General features: G+C 43.4%; 1 protein-coding gene across 8 annotated transcripts in view; it reads left to right on the top strand.

The window, feature by feature from the left end:
* The window catches only part of SH3TC2 (SH3 domain and tetratricopeptide repeats 2), a 67304-nt gene extending 46463 nt beyond the window's left edge, over nucleotides 1–20841 (top strand). For 3 of the 8 annotated variants that reach the window (XM_082382627.1, XM_082382629.1, XM_082382628.1), the window contains 5 exons: nucleotides 7581–7731; nucleotides 9807–9929; nucleotides 11175–11325; nucleotides 13247–13443; nucleotides 15114–20841. In XM_082382627.1, coding sequence (XP_082238753.1) covers nucleotides 7581–7731; nucleotides 9807–9929; nucleotides 11175–11325; nucleotides 13247–13443; nucleotides 15114–15305 — 814 coding nt within the window. In that variant the 3' untranslated portion in view covers nucleotides 15306–20841. Of the gene's footprint in view, nucleotides 1–6649; nucleotides 6957–7580; nucleotides 7732–9806; nucleotides 9930–11174; nucleotides 11326–13246; nucleotides 13444–15113 lie in introns of those variants that run through there. The other 5 variants (XM_082382630.1, XM_082382632.1, XM_082382631.1 and 2 more) reach the window with 5 other exon arrangements.
* The last annotated feature ends 273 nt before the right edge of the window (nucleotides 20842–21114 follow it).

Genomic DNA, 21114 nt, shown 5'->3' with positions numbered 1-21114 from the left:
CTGCCAATCTCTGTCTTTTGAGTGGAGTAGTCAATCCATTTACATTTGATGTAATTACTGGTAAGGTGGGATTCATGTCTGCCTGTTTTGCTATTTGTTTTCTATGTATCTTATATCTTTTGAAAATGCCTCCTTTTCTTCTTTCTTTTGTGTTAAATAGATATTTTCTGTTGTTCCATTTTAACTTTGTCATTTCTTTTACTGTGTTTCTTTCAGCTCTTTTCTTAGTGGTTACCCTGGGGATTATAATTAACATCTTAATTTATAACAACCTCAGGGGTTTCCTTGGCATGCACACAGTTTTATACTTGTGTGGTCTTTTAGATTCCTGGGACTACATTGGAACTTTTCAAAGCCTCCAATGGACATTTCATTTCCCAGCTTTTCCTTTTTTTTTTTTTGTTTTTTTTTTTTTGTCAGCTTATTGTTTGCTCCAAATGTTTTCACCACCTCAGAGAGCAGCAATGTTAAACAATTGCTGCTGATCTTTTTGGACAAACATGTTCCTCAGGGAAAAGATTGTTTTATACTGAGGGATCTCTGAGTTAGTTTATATAAATCAAACCCTGTGAGTGGAGGCTTTCAGTGAACTTCCAAGCAGGTAAAATAGTGACAATTCCCTGGGGATAGAATACTGGGGAATTCCACACTCATTGTGCTCTTTTCAATGGCTGCTAGGCTGCTTGTTTTCCCAGCTACCATGGTTGAGAGGCTTTTAGTTTTTAAGGCTGTCACAGAGCTGGGGAGAGAAGATGCCTCTAGAGCAACTTAAAAAGCAACACAAGTCACTATTCTTAAGGAGATTCAGCTGTTGTTCTTGAGTAACCACTCCTTGAATAGTTGCAAGCCTTTTGTTAATTTCCAGAGTTCTGAGAAGTTGGTTGTGACAATTTTTGCGCATGTTCTCATTGCTCTTGTGGGGGATTGATTTTTGGAGGTCCTTAGTTCATCATTCTGGAAGTTGATCCAGATTAGGATTTTTTAATCCTAGTATTCTATAATTCTGATATCTGAGATTCTTATTTGTATAATTGGAAGGAAATAAACATCCACTTTTCCTCCTTTCCCACTAATATGAGCGATACTAAGAGGAAGATGGGAAGTACCTTAGGTGTCAGAGGAAACCTCTGCAAACATAAGGTGGTTATCCCTTTTCAGGATTCTTAGTTCATCAAGGAGAACTTCTATTAATGCTGTATTTATTTAGCATGTATAAATCACCTACTCCTACAAAGCCTTCGTGAAAAAAAAGAAAAGAACAAAGACCAGCTAACAGAGGTAGATTAACAGGTGTTTCCATGCACCTGGAGGTGGTTACTGTAATTTTGCTCTAAGCTTCCTGGTAGCTGAGGTAAAAGGGGAAAAACCATAGGAGGCTCCCACTGTCTGATAAAAGAATATAAACAAATGTATCTGTTGGAGCAAATTTGTTCCTGGCACTGATTTCTAGGAGGAATTTATTAAGTGGGTTTTGATGTAATGGACACATTTTTTCAACTAAACTACCCCCATGGGATTTCCATTCTCGGAAAGCTCAAAGCCATAGCAGGCAAAGGCAGGAAGCGTTCATGGGCGAGATGACAGGCATCTGCAGGGACGGGTTTGGAGGGAGAGGCAAGAACACTTTCAGCTGAGGGTTGGCGCATCTGTCAGGGAAAACTTCATAAAGGTGATAGCATTTAAAGATGCCCTGGAGGGATAGGAAAGATTTTGAAAAGTGGGAAAGCGTAAGAATACCATTTTGGGCCAAGGGAATAGCCATAGCAATGGAAAGGTGAGGATACATTTGAAAGATATTCTGTAGGTTTAACAGACTGAGTTTGATGTTTCTCTAGGTATAGGTACTAAAGGAGAGAGAGGACTACAGCCTGTCCCCCAGGAGGGGATGTGGAGGTTGGATGGGGGTAGGGGGTTGCAGTGGGCCTCTGGACTGGCACAGTCAGCATCCGTATTGAAAATGATGGTCATAATAGTAACAGAAGGCATTCAGTGAGCATGCACTGATTACCAAGCAGTGTGCAATCTCAGGATGACCATATGAAGGAGAAAGAGTCGTAGAAATTGAGAACTAAAGAAGTCAAGTAACTTGCATGAAGCCACACAGCAGAGATTGATATCCAATCTGTGTCTAGAACAAGAGTCAGCACACTAATAAAAACTCAGATAGTAAATGTTTTAGGCTTTCTGTCCATGTAGTCTCTCTCACTACTCTATTCTGCAGTTGTAGTGTGAAAACAGCCATAGATAATATATAAATGAATGTGGCTGTGTCCCCGTAAGACTTTGTTTACAAAAGCAGGTGGAAGGCTGGATTTGGCTCATGGGCCATAGTTTGCCAACCCTTGGCCTAGAGTGCTTGTTCTTAACTCCTCTGTATGTATTCTGCCTGCTCAGCCAATAATTTTCACCCTCAATAAGCAGTAGGTGTAGATGACTGTATGGTGAAACCTCTCAGAATTGTATGGATGAGAATGGCCTCATTTGTCATCTGCTCGGACCTCTGCCTGCTATGGAGAGTCCAGACTGCTTATACTACCTGCCTCACTGGTATTAGCGCAGATCCCTGAATCCTTAATTTAAGGTGGTTTTCACTACCCATTACTGCTTTTTTACTTATTTATATTCCTCCTATTTGAAAGGTTTTCTCTAGGGTTTAGTGATGGTGGGTAGTAAGGGAGAGCAAGTAGATGGTGAAAACTTTGGCTCAGCCTTCAGGATTTTGTCTTGGGACACTTTGCTGTCCCTTTGTTCAGTACCTTCTGAGTCTTGCTTTCTCTGCCTTCAGGGTGATAACTACAGAATTTAGTTTGATGAAGTTTTTCAATCTCTCAATGCGAAAGGTCTTTAGGGGGTCTTGTCTTCTGTCTCCAGGTGACACAATACAGACTGTACTCTAGACTGTCTATAGACTCAGTTCTAGAGCTGAACCAGGTGGGGTCCATGAGAACTTTGTGGCTCTATTGGATAGATTCAACAAATACTTGCTGAACGTCTACTATGGCCCAGGCACTGTGCTAAAAACTGGACAAATGAGATATAGTCCCTGAGCTCACAATGCTTATCATCTAGTTCAGGAAGTAGATATTATACACATAATCGCCAGAGGTATCACATAAATGTTGCTAAGTGCCACAAAGGATGTGCATATTATTTTTTAGAAAGAAATGCCTTGCATGCAACAGGTCTTTGCAAAATAATGATTCTTTGCATGTGAATACAATAGTAGCCTATAAGTCATTATTCCTGGCTTTTATTCTTATCCTGTGCATCTTACTTCCGTGGAACTGAAAAAAAAATGCTTCAATGTTTGGTTTTCAGTATAGTTAATATGACTAATCCGTAACATTTTTAGAATCATAAACAAGGAAAGAATTGCTTTTGCTGACACCTTCTCGTTTGATCACAAGGCTAAGATGTACAGCACCACCCAACTTTTGCCGATGGGGGCGCTTTGTTCAGGGTTTGAGGTAGCTTATGTCCTTCAAAATTTTGAAGTTGTTAAAGTGGTAAAATAAGCCAAACCTCCCCACAAGCTGATTTCTGAGCCAGAAATTGAGCACTGCTTGAGGGTTTGTAGGGGGCTCTGGAGTCCGATTCTCAGGGTTAGATCCTGGGATTTAGATCTCAGGGTTTATTACCTGGTCTGTGTTACTTATGCTTCAAAGCCTTATTTTTCCCATTGTAAATAGATATGATAATAGTAGTGCTGTCTTAGTGGTGGTGTGATGATTAAATGAAATTATGCATGTAAAGCCCCTAGCACATGCTAAGTGCTCAATAAATGTTAAGTAACATTTGCTGTCATTGCTGTTATTACAAGACAAAACAGCAGAGAGCTCAACATAAAACTTTAGAAACGAGCAGTGCAAACATGGACAAGTTTTTAAAAACCCGCTGGGTTTCTTTATGTACAAAATGAGCTAAGAACTCTCATGGCTTGGGGTTTCTGTGAGGAGTAAATGAGAGAATGTGTACTGAAAGTTTGTATCGCAACACCTGGCCCAGGGTCAGCCCCTTGTGAGTGGCAATTCTCATTATGGAAACAGGATAAGACCAGTTAGTGGAGGCTGGGCTCTGGCCAGAGGTCAGACATTCATCGAGGCAGGGCAGGGATCTGGAAAACCCCAGCAGGGGTTGAAGAGGAAGTCTGGGAATGCAGGTGTATTGAGGTCACCTCACCACAGGCTCATGACTGATGTCCACACAGGAAGGAAGAAACAAGGACTCAGCCACAGAGATTGAACTTTGGGGGCAGGAAAAATGAGAAAAAGAGAAGACTGAGGGTTTGAGAGGAGAGGAGATACCATGCCAGGGCCCAGGCATAGCTGGCCGGGAATGCATGAGACTTGAGATCAAGACTGAATTCATGCTGTTCCACCAGCCGTGCTGCTTACTTCTTTGATTTGGGAGCTGAGCCATACCTAGAGCCTGCAGGTGGTGGCTGGAGGAGTTGGGGTGCTGGGACATGCCAGGCCAAGCTAGTGGCTTATCTGGTGGGTGATATAGCACAGCCACTGACAGATATAAACACATGGGGTGGTGAATGGTGATAGGAAAGAACCAAGGAAGCTGGAGACCACTTCCCAATTCTAGACCATAAGACACTTGTCTTTTACTGGAGTCATGGATCAGGTATAACACTTAGTGGAGGCAGTGATCTTTGGAAAACCCATGCACATAGAGTCTTTTTTTTTAATATATATTTATTTATTTTATTATTTTTGGCTGCATTGGGTCTTTGTTGCTGCGCGCGGGCTTTCTCTAGCTGTGGCGAGCAGGGGCTACTCTAGGTTGCGGTGCACAGGCTTCTCATTGCAGTGGTGTCTCTTGTTGCGGAGCATGGGCTCTAGGCACACGGGCTTCAGTAGTTGTAGCACGTGGGCTCAGTAGTTGTGGCTGGCGGGCTCTAGAGCACAGGCTCAGTAGTTGTGGCGCACGGGCTTAGTTGCTCCATGGCATGTGGGATCTTCCCAGACCAGGGCACGAACCTGTGTCCCCTGCATTGGCAGGCGGATTCTTAACCACTGCGCCACCAGGGAAGCCCGCACATAGAGTCTTGATAGTGCTATGTGAGCATCTGGGTCTGTGTAAGTCCTGCCTTCCCCCATGCGGTGTTTCCTGGAGAGGAATACTGACCTCCTCTCTTCCACAGTCATAGTGAGCTCAGAGAGAAAAATTCTGAGATCGTAATGCCTGCTCTGTGAGTTGGCTTCTCTGTGATAACCCAAATCTTGCTCCCTGGGGGTCTGGAGAAAACAACCATAGCCCAGGGGTCTCCCAGGACAGCAAATGGTAATAAACAAAAACAGAGCAGGAAATAGGATCAGGATGAGATGTATGGATCCTCTCTTCATTAACTGTTCCAGTGGGAGTAGGGAGAGCAGTAGAGGCCAGGCCTGCAGAACCTGTTAGCCCTGCTTGGCATTTGGTGGGTACGGAGTGGGTGAGAGAAGGACAGGGCTTCCTATAGTAAAGGAGGCCTGTGGTTATCAGGCCAAGGAGGTTGGTGACCACCTCAGCAGAGTATGCAGCTTCTCAGCTCACAGCACAGTCTGAGCAGCAAGTCTGACATTCTGATTCTTGACAGAGGGTGGCCAGTGCCCATCGTTGTTGTCAATAAATATCATGTCAAGAGCAGGGCAATAGCGAACACTAGAGTTCTTTCTTCTCAGGACTTACAAGGGCCAAATGCCTGGCACTTTCTGCAGAAGGCTAATAGCTGCCTCATTGCCAAGATGAATCAGGGCCTCATTAGTCACAAGCAATGCTTGTTTCCATCACTGTGCACAAGGGGGCCTGGGGGCTGGGTTGCCCATCATGAGATGGTAGCCATGTTTGATGAGGACCTCCTAACTGTTTACAGACTTGGGGGGTGATGGTCAGTGTTTCTAGAAGGATTTGCATGGTTTGGTGCAGTGGTTCTCAAACTTCAATGCACAGGAGCATAACCTGGGTGTGTCTAAGAAATTCAGATTCCTGGCTTGCTACCATGATGATTCTGATTCAGTCAGTCTGAGGGAGCTCTGGGAGTCTGTGTTTTTAAGAAGCTCCACAGGTAATGCTGGTGCAGGTGGGCTATGAATCACAGTGTGAGGAATATGGGTATTGTGGGACGAGTCCAAGACTGGGACTCAGGAGAACAGAGTTCTGGCCTTTGATTGTCCCCCAGTGTGGTGTGCAACCTTGTGCAAGTCACCTCCCATCTCCGGGCCTGTTTTCTCTATAGAAAAAGAAGGGAGTCTCAACCCAAGCTGCACAATAGAGTCACAATAGTAACTGATAAGGAGCTTTGACAAAATGCTGGTGCCTGAGCTAGAGTGTCCCAGGCTAGCATGACATGTCAACACATTGGGGTGACTTTGCCTGTGGATGCATGTTTAAAGAGTTTCCAGATGATTCTAATTACTGCTGGAGTTGAGAACTACTATCTAGGTGATGCCCAGTGCTGATTCTTGTTCTGGAATTCTGAACCTGTTCAACACTGTGTTACCTATGCCTCATTTCTTCATTAATCCCTGACATGGAGCAAGAGTTTTCTACATAAACAATTTCCAGATAATTAAAGAGTACTCTGTTAAGCACCAAAACGTTCACCCTTCTTTGATTTTTCTTCTTATACAAACATCAAAATCTTTTTGATGATTTAAAGTTACCACTACGGGACTTTCCTGCTGGCGCAGTGGTTAGGAATCTGCCTGCCAATGGAGGGGACACGGGTTCGATCCCTGGTCCGGGAAGATCCAACATGCCGTGGAGCAGCTAAGCCCATGTGCCACAACTACTGAGCCTGTGCTCTAGAGGCCGCGAGCCACAACTACTGAAACCTGCGCTCCCTAGGGCCCACGCATTGCAACTACTGAAGCCCGCATGCTCTAGGGCCTGCGTGCCGCAGCTCCTGAGCCCACATGCTGCAACTACTGAAGCCTGCGTGCTGCAACTACTGAAGCCTGTGTGCCTAGAGCCCGTGCTCTGCAACAAGAGAAGCCACCGCAATGAGAAGCCCGTGCACCACAACGAAGAGTAGTCCCAGCTCGCCACAACCAGAGAAAGCCCGCGAGCAGCAATGAAGACCCAATGCGGCCAAAAATAAAGTAAAATAAAAAAAAAAAGTAATAAAGTTACCACTATGGTCATTCTTTTGTGATTTATTCAATAAATATGCATTTGGCATCCACTGTGTTAGGTTCTTATGAAAAAATGTTATGGAGTAGTCAAAAGTTGGGTGGACCATGGGCCAGTAATAATAAAAATGATAACTAACATTTAAACATTCATCAAGTGCTTACTCTATGGTAGGCACTGTTCTAAGCACTCTATCTCATTTAATCCTCACAACTATCCTCTGAGGCAGGTACAGTTATATCCCCATCTTACAGATGGGAAAACCAAGTCACAGATTCTGTACTTTCTCAAGTTCTCACAGCTGGTTTAGGCAGATCCAAGATTCAGATCAGCCCTCGATCTCTCTGTGTGATCTGAAACAATGTTGTTCCCCTGCTAGAGCTTCCGTTTCCTCCTGTGTAGAGTGACTCTGGGCCCCTTTGAACCCTCACGCCTTATGAGTCCGTGTCCACCCCCAGGTCCCTTAGGAGGTCCCTCACCTGCATCAAGGAGAGCCTGCGTATCTTCGTTGACCTGGGGAAGAGAGACAAGGCTGCTGAGGCCTGGCTTGGGGCTGGGCGACTCCACTACCTCATGCAGGAAGACGAGCTGGTGGAGCTGTACCTGCAGGTAGGCCTCCTGCAGAGCTTATCTGCTGACCTGGGCCATGCGGGGAGGCAGCTGTACCCTCCAAAGTGATCAGCTAGAACTAGGGAGAGATGATGTCCTCGTCAAACCCTTGGAGCGACAGTCAACTCTGGGCTGCTCCGTGGACCCAAGATGGAAACGAAGGTGGTCTGGCAGGCTGAATACAAGCAGCAAAGGGCCAGTCCCCGAGTCCCATATGCACGTCTGAGCTCTCAAAGAACATGGTGGGAGACTCGCTCATCTGTCATGTCAGTTTTATCCATTTTTCCAAAACTTGACACACCTTGACTTAAGGGTTTTGCTGCAGTTTGAGGGAAGGTTGATGTGTGTGTGGTATTAACATTATTGTTCTTTTATGATTTTTTAGTTTGCATACCTTTAATATCTGAGATATAACATAGTATAGGGATTAAGTACCTGGGCTTTAAAAAAGACAGGTGTGGAATCAAATCACAGGGCCATTGATTATGAACCGTGTGACTTTGGGCTTGCTACCTGAGCTCTCTGGGCCTCAGTTTCTTCATGGCTGGACCTGTCCCTAATAAAGATTAGGTATAACATTTACATAGTAAACATATGCATATAAACATTAACTAAGTGCTTGGGACCTAGTAAATGCTTAATAAATGGTATTTCATCATCATCATTATCTGCACAATACTGACATGATGGTATATAAGATTTGCTCCATCAAAAATATGCCTGTTACCTTTTTTCCTTCCCATTTCTCATTTTCTCCCCTTTTACTCCCCCTTACTCTATTACTTACAATCGCACAAATTCACTTCCACCGAGACTTAATCATGGTTGTATAGCATTGGTTGAAGCCTTACTATGCGTGGGAGGCTTTGCTAAACGCTTCACGTGCTTGATATAGTTTAATCCTCATTACAAATGCAGCAGGAGTCTCTACTGAAATTCCCATTTTACAGATGACACTCAGTGAGGCTGAGTAACTTGCCTAAAGTGATACAACTAGTAAGTGGTTAAAACTGCACACCAGCAGTGTGACTTAAAGCTTTTACTTGCAGACTCTATTGTGCCTTGGGATTTTAGAGCTGGAAGAATTATCAGAGAGCAGACAATTCAGTCTTGCCTTTCTGTCTCCAGGAGACAAAGGCCCAGAGGGAGCTATTGGGGTTGTTCATTGCTTGGTGACAGAACTCCTGACTCCAGGATTCCATCTCACTGCTTCTATCTTTGTGTAGCTGCATATGCAATAAAAATAACTGAGGGGTCTTGCCCCAGTAATTCACTGTCCAGAACTGGTCCCAGGCACCCACAACCCTAGACTGCCACCTGACTTGATGTTCTGCAGTTATTCCCACTGAGGTGAATAATTCCTACCTAAGGATATTTGAGGTCCTTTGGCTGTGCTGCATATGTTGTGGTACATTTTCTACTTTCTCATCACATTTTGTTTAGGTGCAAATGTGAAGTAGCTTGTTCAAGATAAAGGGGTCATAGGGGCCAGGAGAAGGGTAATGGGCTGAAAGACACTAGCATTTGTTTGCCACTAACTATTGATGTAAACTTGAAAGCTCCTTATTCTCAGCCTCAGTTTCTCCATCTAGGAACTGTAGGTGTTGGATGAGATCACTCTTTCCAAATTTCAGTCATTTATACATCAAGTTTATAGTTTTGCCATATCCAGGTACCTCTGTACCATTATTTACTTATTTTTCTTTGACTCAACTTCAAATCAGTTTAGCTTTTTACACTAAACAATGCTATCTAAAAGCAGAGGTTTTGATATATGATTAATCTTTTTTTCTGAAACACATTAAAATAAATACTTAACTATTACGAGATGTTTGTGTGCTGCTGAAAACCATTTCTAGGGCCACCAAAGTAATCTCTCATAGCATGGTGGGGAAATGCTGGACTAGGGAATCTTGAAGGCGTCTTACTAGCCTTATGAGTGTGAAGACAATTTAAGGTTCAGGGGACTTTAGCAGAGGGTTAAGCTAGATGGTCAGGATCTCATTCTTGCCAGTCCTGTGGACATTTGGAAAGTCCTTCTCTCTGCCTTTGACAGCAGTTTCTGTCTCACTCAGGCAGCCATCCAGAAAGCCCTGAAGTCAGAGGAGCCCTCCCTGGCTCTCAGGCTCTACGAGGAATCAGGTGATGTGTTCTTCAATGGGACCCGCCACAGGCATCGTGCGGTGGAGTATTACCGAGTAAGTTGTGGGCTGTACAGTCAGCAGTATCCCTAGCTAGGTTCTGGCACAAACGTGGGCAGGGCCACTTGGACTTCGCCCGGCATCCCCTTCCCCTGTCTTGCTGGTATTTCTTTGTCTTCCCTTCCTCACCCAGTGCCCACAGGCTCTCCCTGTCTTCAGTCTAGTAGGCTCTCAAAGAAGGAGCTGATAAAACTCTGTCATTCTCAGGCTTGATAAATAAAGTATCTTTCCTGAGAGAACATACCATAATAATTACAACTTTTGGGTTCATAGTACTTTACAGTTTGTAGCACACTTTTATATTGACCAGAATGTTCCTATGTACATGGTATGGTGGGAGATGATTGGTCCATGGGTGAACACTTTTGCTTTACTATGTTTTCATTAAGTATGCATTAAGATATATTTAAAAAATTAAAAATGTATAATACCAGTTCATCAAACCTATGATATCACAGATATTATTGCAAAGAATGAGTCAAGAAAATAGAAGACAGTTGATTTAAGAAATAATACTAATTAAATAAATGTCCAGATGTTAAGCAGATATGTGAAGAATCATAATTGTTGTTCGTCACTGACTGAAGTTTGGGAAAACTCATTATCTTATTTGATCTTAAAATTTCACTTATTCAGATACTTATTCATTTGCTTGTTCAATTGTTTATTAAGTCATCAAACATTCATCAAGACCCAGTATGTGCCAGGCACTGAGCTAGGGGTGAACAAGAAACATGTCCCTGACTATTGAGGTGCTCTTGGTCATACGCATTTTATAGATGAGAAAACCAAGGCTCGGAGAGATGAAGTGACCTGCCCAAAGTTCTATCATAATAAAAATAATAGAAATGACTCTTTACTGGGGACTCTCAGACACTATGCACATACTGCACGTATGTACTTTGTAGGTTAGCACTGTGGGCGCTAAGGGAGTGTGTAGCTGGGGGGTGAGTAACTTCTCATGTGACCTTGAGGAAAGTCATCATCCCTTTCCTGCTGTCAGTTTCAGGGAGCCTGTTGACCTCTAGTTCTTCCACCTCTGAGGTCTGGGCAGAGCAACTAAGAGCAAGGACCAGGAGAGCGAGTTGAGAAAAACCATGCATGGAAGGTGCCATCTCCCCCTTGGGTTTAGTCACTGCCATCCCTCAACCCCTGGCAGTAGGATGCAATACAGCCTCCTAGAGTATGGTATGTGCCAATGATTCTCAGCTAGACTAAGGTTCCTTGTGCCTCTGTTCTCAGGCTGGGGCTGTTCCCTTAGCAAGGAGGATGAAGGCAGTGAGAACCGAGCTCCGGATTTTCAACAAGCTGACCGAGCTGCAGATCAGCCTGGAAGGCTATGAGAAGGCTTTGGAATTTGCCACCTTGGCGGCCAGACTCAGCACAGTCGCAGGTTGGTGGTCCTAATTGTCCAGGGTATTGAATGGGAGGGGGTAACACTCCCTAAGGAGGGACAACAAAGTTGTAAGAGCATAGGCTCTGGAGTCAGACTCCGTGGGTTCAAATTCCAGTTTGAAGTGTCAGGGAGCCCCCAATTAAGCAAGCTACTTAACATCTATAAACCTCAAGTTTGTCATTGGCAAATCAGGATTAAAAATGGCACCCACAGCATGCCGTTGTTATGAAGACCGATGATAATACAGGTAAAACCCATAGCACAGTGCTTGGTACATAATAAGTCCTTGATAAGTGTTACCTGTGCACACTAATTATTATATTATAGTTGGTATTATTGGTATTATTCTGAGTCCAGGGTAAATGGTATTTTATCCTATGCACAGGCAATGCCCCATTACAAAAGCACTGTGCCTTAACTTTTTAATTAGTTAATTATTAGTCAAGTACACATTTTCTTATGGAATTGAAATGTAAATGAAGGTCAGATTCCTGTTAACCTAACTCCCTCAGTAGCTGAAATAGCTTGCATTTACAACAAAAGCTGATGAGAAACAATGTAAGTCATTAAAACAGAAAAAAAAAAAGGCAGAGTGAAAAAAGATAAACTCATCTTGATGTTGGTGCTTGAGGAAAAGCAGGTTTTATTAGAGGAGGATTGATTAGATGTAAAGGCAAATGGAGTCTTCTGTGATAATTCTAGAAGGGACCTCTGGGCATTCTCAAGGGCATGAGATGTGGATGGTACTGGACTTTATTGTATTTAATTGCACTTCAGAGCTATCTCTCTTTTCCTACCTCTCCCTTTACTGCAGAAAACCTTATTTGTGCAACTGTCTGCTAATCTCAGGAAGACCTTGGGGGCCCAGGTAGCTCCCTCTGGAGCATTCTTTTTCCTTCCTTGGACAGAAGCTGAAAGGAGGCTATATCCACCATTTCATGTGATTCCCTGTGACTGGATTTTTCCATATCAGAGTTGAATTTTCTCTTTTAGTTTTGGCTTTTGGCTCTTTGAAGCCTAAAAGCGATGTTTTTAGATTGCATCAAATAGCCACCTTGCAAATGCTCCAAAAACACAATTGGAAGCCTTTGTTCTCTTTAAACGCTACTTTGTGTTAAAGGAGTTAGTTATTGAAACCAGAAATCCACCCAAAACCAAAACAAGTCAAAGATCCCTTAGACACCAAGATTCTAAAGCATGAGTTAAAAGTGAATGGGTCTGCAAGAGGGAAGAGAAATGGGAACATATTGTATATGTATAACTGATTCACTTTGTTATAAAGCAGAAGCTAACACACCATTGTAAGGCAATTATACTTCAATAAAGATGTTTAAAAAAAAAAAAAAGTGAATGGGTCTCTGTAGCTTATTTGAGACTGAAAGCTGGTGAAGGGTCAGAGGGTGACTGCTGCTGATGGCAGCCCCAGAGAAGAACTCTGAAGAGAGAGACTTCCATGTGGAGAAAACATTTGTTATATGAAGTTATTCATTGTCAGAAATTCTTAGCTACTCCATCAGGCTAGTCTTGTCACCATTCCCATCACAGAGATTTGGAAATAATTATTTCCCAGAATTCTGAGTTACAGTGACATCCACAATGAGAAAATTTTCCTCAGGAATTGTCCCAGAAAACCTTGTCCAGAACACATACTCCACTTAGTCACTCTCATAGATCCCTGTGTTTTCTTTTGTAGCACTTATCACAGGTGTAATCTTACCTTTGTGGGATTATTTAAGGAATATCTGTGTCCTATGAGACAGTAAGCCTCATGTGGGCAGGACTTCTGCTTTGTTTGCTATGTCCCAAGCTCAGTCCCTGATACCTAGTAGATCTTCAAAGAATTGTACAGAATGAATGAGTGAACTAATGATGCAAAGTGTTGGCTTCAGGATATCTCTCTCAGTCTTCCAATTTCTAGGAGATCAGAGGCAGGAGCTAGTGGCCTTCCACCGTCTGGCGACTGTGTACTATTCCCTGCACATGTACGAGATGGCTGAGGACTGCTACCTGAAGACTCTGTCCCTCTGTCCACCCTGGTTGCAGAGCCCCAAGGAGGCCTTATACTATGCCAAGGTGTATTATCGTCTGGGCCGACTCACCTTCCACCAGCTGAAGGTAAGAGCCAGGCTTCCAAGGTCATCTGAGAGCTACTGTCCAACTATATTCTTTCCTCACCCTGAGCCTTCAGGGTAAAGTTGAGAGGGGTAAGATGGGGAGTGTTGTCTCATAGGGTGGGGAGTGGCTCCTCTGGGAACGCAATGACTCTTTTCACTTAGCCCCCTTGGAGACCTCGAAGAGGCTCCCATCTCTGCTGAGGAGACAAGTCCTAGTTCTTCTCTTTCCTTGCCCTGATGTGACTTCTGGGCCCACTTCATCTGTCAGGTACTATGGGCACATTGGTCTAGTGCCTGTGAGCTCCTCCAGGGCCTATGAAAAAATATGAGACCCAAAACAATACATGAGACCCCCAGACAAAAGAACTATAAGCTCCAAAATTAAAATCAAAATTAATTCTTAACTGTATGTCTAAAAATGTTATAGATTAATTAGTCAATTGCAACTCACTTCTTATAAAGTTGTATGAACTATTTTAGGAGAAATCTAGGTACGTGTTAACATGTTTGAGATAATAACATGCAGGGTCTTAGAATATAAGCAAGCCTAGGTCCTAAGAAGACCGTAGCCCTGACTCTCCTGTTTGCTCTGCTGGAGTTGAATCCAGAACTTCTTATTTTTCCAGCCACTTCTAGAACTGTGTGTGTGGTCTGTAATTCTGAGTTACAATTCTGGCCCTTGAACCTTGTCCCTGGACACTGGCTTCCCTTACCAGAGGTCTCTGTCTGCTCCAGTACAACGCTTAATCTCTTCATACAGTGGCTTCTGAGTCACTCCTGTGTTTGGCCCCCAGGGGACCCTTAGGGCAACTCTGTTGTCTTTTTCTTATTTGCCAGAGTGTTTCTGGCCTAAATTTATTATTGACTGATGAGGGTTAATGGGAACCAGTCATCCCTTTTTGAGTCTCACTGGAGGAACCACCTGTTCTGCATCCCAACCATTAGGGAGGGACGATGGGGTAGGGAAGGACTACCCCACAGTGATCTTGCCTTTGTCCCACAGCTCCCAGGAAGTGGGACAAGTATGTGTGATCTGATTGTACCAACCAAGGGCTCTAGGGATTTCAAGGGAAAGAGCTCAACTCAAACTAGCTTAAGCAAAGAAGGAGATTTTATTGGCTCAAGGAATGGGGAAGTTCAGGTATAAGTTTAACTTCAGGTAGTTCTGGATGCTGGTACTCAAATGTCATCATGGATTTCCCCACCTCTCTCTGTATCTCTTGGCTCTGAATGTTTCTGCTTCTCTCTTTTTCTTGGCCTCTTCTCCTCCAGTTATTGACAGGCTCAAGCACCCATCTAAAAGGGTGAGCAACCATTTTCTCTGTTAGGTCACACTTGAAAGGTCCCAGGGAGTGACTTGGGACAGGTCAGCTTGAGTCATTTTCACATACCTGAAGCTCTGTGCCCAGGGCGATGCTGCTTCATGACTGTCTGAGCTTGGGTAACGTGCCATCCCTGTGCCTGAGGAGGAGGGCCGCCCTGGTTAGCACTGTCACGGAACTGCAGTGGAGCTGGTAGGAGGAATTCCCCCAAGGAACCAGGAGGAGGGGGTGGGAAAGGATGTCAGGCAGACAAAAGCTAGTGTTCTTAGTTTTCCCTGCACTTCCTCCTCGCCTTTCCTGGAAATGTCTGCTAATGCTATCTCTTCTCTGCCCCCATGCCGGGGGTTAGGATGCCCACGATGCCACTGAATACTTCTGGCTGGCCCTGGCCGCAGCAGTCCTGCTGGGTGACGAGGAGCTGCAGGACATCATTAAGACCAGGCTGGACAACATCTGCCAGAGCCCCCTCTGGCATAGCAGCCCCTCTGGGCGTTCCTCAGAAAGGGCGCGGTGGCTGAGTGGCGGGGGCCTGGCCCTCTGAGGACAGCTGTCCCATCTCCGACCAGTTGCCGTGGTCAGAAGCTACCTCTCTGCTCTAGGCTCTTAATCTGGGGGCGGGGTTCAAGTCATCACCTGGCCCAGCCTCTCATCTCAGAACGGGAAGAGCATAGTCCAGAGGGAGAGGGCTCATTCCAGGTCACACAAGGCATGGACGGTGGAGCAGGGACTAGGGGTCCTGGCTTTGTGTCTAGAACCTTTCCAATAGACTGTGGCCCTTCCACACATACAGACCCTGAAATGCACTTTCTAGACACACAGTTCTAGAGAAAATGAGACCCCTGCCCCTAGAAAAGCTGTCTTCTTCCCTCAGTGAAGAAATCAGGCATTGCACTGGAGAGAAGACCAGCCCATTGGACTTTGTTCCCTTCACTGACTTTTCTCAGGGAAAGACCCCTCCCCTTGCCAGCAGAGAAACTAGTCATTTGTTTTTTTTCTCTCTTCAACCAGAGGAGGTGCCACTCCTCCTGTCACGGGCACTGGCAGGCGGGAATTCACCATGCTATTAGCTCAAAAGACACAGCCTGAGAATGGCCAGGTGGAATGCACAGGAGGTGAGGTCTGATGTGGATGCACCACCTCCATCCTGCCCCGAGGCTCTGCTCCCTCATAACCTCCCATAAACCCAGGAGGAGGCTCCCAAGGGTCAAAGCCTAAAAATTGAGGACTAAGAAAGTTATGACATAAACTGCATGTAAATAGTGTATATTATTAAATATTGCTCACTTACATTTATTCACACATTTGTCTCCTTAATAAGAGGGAAGATGAAAACTAGTTAGTTTTGCATATTTTATTCATTATGTATGAGTCACTAGGTCCGGCCCACACAGATAGCGAGGGAATTACCCAGGGTGTGGATACCAGCAGGTGGGGAGAAGTTGCCTACCACAGTATATGAGTCCCTTGATGACAAAATCAGGAATTTGCTAAGGCAGTGAGCTCCAAGTATGGTCCACTGACTGGCTTGGCCAGCAACATCAGCGTCACCTCTGAGATTGTTTGAAATGCGAATTTCAGGCTCCACCTAAGACCTCTGAAGCAGTCTCTGGGGCCAAGGATCCCTGGCTTTACCCTGTTTTCCAGGTGATTCTAATGCACACTAAAGCACAAGAAGCACTACTCTGGAACCATGGTTCTCAGAGAATGTGAAAAGGAATCACCTGGGGAACTTGCACAAAATGAACTTTCTGGTTCTTACCCCAATAATTCTGATTCAGTAGGCCTGGGAGACACCCCAGGAACATGCATTATTAACGAGCATCTCGAATGACCCTGATGCTGGTGGTTCACTCTTGCTCGGAAATGTGGAAACATATAAGATCTAGCTATAGGGATCACCATCTGACCCCCAACAGCTTAGATTTACTGGAAGGCCCTCTGCCCTTACTTTCTAGCTTCTTGGAGCAACCAGGTGATTGGTGGTGTGGTGGGGTGGGATGGGGGTGGTGAGTTGAGTCAGTAGTGCACCTTCTAGTCACCAATGTTGTGTACACATCGGTACATCTTATTTTCTCTTAGGAGCTTGGTTGCTTGTTAAAATGCTCTCTACTCTAGAGTATTCTTCGCCAGAAAGGAAATGAAGTGACTTAGTCCACTACCACGTAAGATAGATGTGGTTTTGCTCCCACCACAAACCATAAAATCCCCAAGGCAGGGATGTTGAAGATGAGTCTAACCTCCCATGCAGAGTCCTTTCAACAACATTCCTGGGAGACTGACAGGGCACATGCATGCCAGAATGGCTACGAATCTCGTGTTTGCAGAAGGCTTGCTTGGCTCTGGGACCCATGCCATGAACCATTCCCCACTTGTCTCAGGTTACAGACCCTCTCTCTTTTCCCCACTGACCTATTACTCTCCTCTGGCCAGATGCCAATTTCTGTCCCTCTGATAGTGTGGTTCCTATAACTGGTATTGGCTGGTGGGTGGAGAGTAAAGAGGGTCATTACCATACTTAATGTGATTTAATGTTTTATTTTAACATTACATTAAGACTTTTCTTCTCCCCAGCAGCTACATCTTACCGTTGGCTCACATTGAGCTTATCATGTGAAGTCTCTTCTCGCATGAGTTTCTGTTTGGCCAGATATTTCTCAATTTTTACAAGTATACATATATATATACACACACACACATAAATACCTACACACACATATATCTATACATGTATATATATTTAGGTGAAGGGCATTATATCTACCCATTTTATATTTCATTGGGAAATTTGGTTAAACTTTTCTGATTCTGTGTACTTTTTAAAATTGAATTATAGTTGATATACAATGTTGTGTTAATTTCTGCTGTACAGCAAAGTGATTCAGTTACACATACATATTCTTTTAAAAACTCTTTTCCATTATGGTTTATCACAGTATATTGAATATAGTTCCCTGTGCTGCACAGTAGTACCTTGTTGTTTATCCATTCTGTATATAGTGGTTTGCTTCTGCTAACTCCAAACTCTCAATCCACCCCTCTCCGAACCCCTCCCTCTTGGCAACCACAAGTCTGTTCTCTATGTCTGTGAGTCGGTTTCTGTTTCCTAGGTAGGTTCATTTGTGTCATATTTTAGATTCCACATATAAGTGATGATATCATATGGTATTTCTCTTTCTCTGAGTCCATCCATGTTGCTGCAAATGACATTATTTCATTCCTTTTTATGGCTGAGTAGTATTCCACTGTGTATATATACCACATCTTCTTTATCCATTCATCTGTTGCTGCACATTTAAGTTGCTTCCGTATCTTGGCTATTGTGAATAGTGCTGCTATGAACATAGGGGTGCAGGTATCTTTTTGAATTGTAGTTTCGTTTCGATGTATGCCCAAGAATGGGATTGCTGGATCATATGGGAACTCTATTTTTAGTTTTTTAAGGAACCTCCATACTGTTTTCCATGGTAGCTACACCAATGTACATTCCTACCAACGGTGTAGGAGGGTTCCCTTTTCTCCACACCCTCTCTAGCATTTGTTATTTGTAGACTTTTTAATGATGGCCATTCTGCCTGGTATGAGGTGGTACCTCATCGTAGTTTTGATTTGCATTTCTCTAATAATTAGCTATGATGAGCATCTTTTCAGGTGCCTCTTGGCACCTGTATGTCTTCTTTGGAGAAATGTCTATTTAGGTCTTCTGCCCATTTTTCGATTGGGTTGGCTGTTTTTTTGTTGTTGAGTTGTATGAGCTATTTGTATATTTTGGAAATTAAGCCCTTGTCAGTTGCATCATTTGAAAATAGTTTCTCCCAGTCTGTAGGTTGTTTTTTGTTTTGATTCTCATTGCCTTTGCTGTACAAAAGCTTGTCAGTTTGATTAGGTCCCATTTTGTTTATTTTTGCTTTTATTTCTGTTGCCTTGGGAGACTGACTGAGAAAATATTGGTACGATTTATGTCAGAGAATGTTTTGCCTATGTTTTCTTTTAGGAGTTTTATGGTGTCATGTCTTATATTTAAGTCTTTAAGGCATTTTGAGTTTGTTTTTGTGTATGGTGCGAAGGTGTGTTCTAACTTCATTGATTTCCATGCAGCTGTCCAACTTTCCCAACACCACTTAACCGAAGAGACTGTATTTTTTTCTATTGTATATTCTTGCCTCCTTTGTAAAAGATTAATTGACTGTAAGTGTGTGGGTTTATTTCTGGGCTGTCTCTTCTGTTCCGTTGATCCGTGTCTGTTTTTGTGCCAGTACCACACTATTTCGATTACTGTAGCTTTCTAGTATTGTCTGAAGTCTGGGAGGATTATGTCTCCTGCTTTTGTTCTTTTTTTTTTTTTTTTTAATTTTTATTTATTTATTTGGTTGTGCCGGGTCCTAGTTGTGGCGCTCAGGCTCTTCAGTTGCAGCAGGCGGGCTCCCTAGCTGGGCATGCAAACTCCTACCCACGGCATGCACGTGGGATCCAGCTCCCCGCCCAGGGATCGAACCCGGGCTCCCTGCACTGGGAGTGCAGAGTCCCAACCACTGCGCCACCAGGGAAGTCCCCTTGCTTTTGTTCTTTTTTCTCAGGATTGCTTTGGTAATTCTGGGTCCTTTATGGTTCCATATAAATTTTAGGATTGTTTGTTCTAGTTATGTGAAAAATGTCATGGGTAATCTGATAGGGATCTCATGAAATCTGTAGGTTGCTTTGGGTAGTATGGCCATTTTAACAATATTAATTCTTCCAATCCAAGAGCGTGGGATATCTTTCCATTTCTTTGTGATTCTGTGCACTTTGGTTTACCTGTAAATCTGGTAAATTTGCCTTTAACCAGGTCAGTTATAAAAATGTTCAGCACATTTCCAAAGACAAGGATAAGGCTATTTTTTAAAATGAGAAAAACATTGTGCTGTATCATTGAAATGACTACATCCTGTATGCAAATTACTCTGCTGAAATATTCTTTAAAAGTGTCTGAAAATTCCATTTTAAAAATGTGGTGAACTGTTCATCCTGGAATCATGTTGATGCTGTTTTTCATGATCCACAGAGAGTGAGTGAAGTGGTGTTTGGGACTGGTTTCTATTTAAACAGGTTTTATTATTCATAGGTAGTAGCCAAAGATGAATCAGTTACCCTCTTTTATCCTAATCCTCCCCCAAAACTTAGTGGCCTGCCTGGCTTCTGGCTCCTTGCATCTAATCTAAATAAAGAACAAGGAGGGAGTTACAACCTTGCGGAAAACCTGTAACGTTTTCTCAGCTTTCAGTTACATTACTTACCTATTCAACCGTGCTAATGCTTTGAAATCTAATATTGCTTTTATCCTTTTCTTATTTGCTTATCCATTATTTAAGATGTCTTTATATTGTGTGTGTGTTTGCTTGTGCTTTGTAAGTAAAATGTAACTTTTTTTAACATCTTTATTGGAGTATAATTGCTTTACAGTGTTGTGTTAGTTTCTGCTGTATAGCAAAGTGAATCAGCTATACGTATACATATATCCCCATATCCCCTCCTTCTTGCATCTCCCTCCCACCCTCCTTATCCCACCCGTCTAGGTGGTCGCAAAGCACCGAGCTGATCTCCCTGTGCCATGCAGCTGCTTCCCACTAGCTATCTATTTTACATTTGGTAGTGGATATATGTCAATGCTACTCTCTCACTTCGTCCCAGCTTACCCTTCCCCCTCCCCGTGTCCTCAAGTCCATTCTCTATGTCTGCATCTTTATTCCTGTACTGCCCCTAGGTTCATCAGAACCTTTTTTTTTTTTTTTTAGATTCCATATATATGTGTTAGCATACAGTATTTGTTTTTCTCTTTCTGACTTACTTCACTCTGTATGACAGACTCTAGGTCTATCCACCTCACTACAAATAACTCAGTTCCGTTTCTTTATATGGCTGAGTAATATTCCATTGTATATATGTGCCACATCTTCTTTATCCGTTCATCTGTCGATGGACACTTAGGTTGCTTCCATGTCCTGGCTATTGTAAATAGAGCTGCAATGAACATTGTGGTACATGACTCTTTTTGAATTATGGTTTTCTCAGGGTATATGCCCAGTAGTGGGATTGCTGGGTCGTATGTAGTTGTATTTTTAGTTTTTTAAGGAACCTCCATAGTGGCTGTATCAATTTACATTCCCACCAACAGTGCAAGAGGGTTCCCTTTTCTCCACACCCTCTCCAGCATTTATTGTTTGCAGATTTTTTGATGATGGCCATTCTGACCGGTGTGAGGTGATACCTCATTGTAGTTTCGATTTGCATTTCTCTAATGATTAGTGATGTTGAGCATCTTTCATGTGTTTGTTGGCAATCTGTATATCTTCTTTGGAGAAATGTCTATTTAGGTC

The sequence above is a fragment of the Balaenoptera borealis genome (genome assembly GCF_965194805.1).
Source record: "Balaenoptera borealis genome assembly, chromosome: 2".
Lineage (NCBI taxonomy): Eukaryota > Metazoa > Chordata > Mammalia > Artiodactyla > Balaenopteridae > Balaenoptera > Balaenoptera borealis.
Note: the sequence above shows the minus strand (reverse complement) of the source record. Positions and strands in the feature narration are given on the sequence as shown.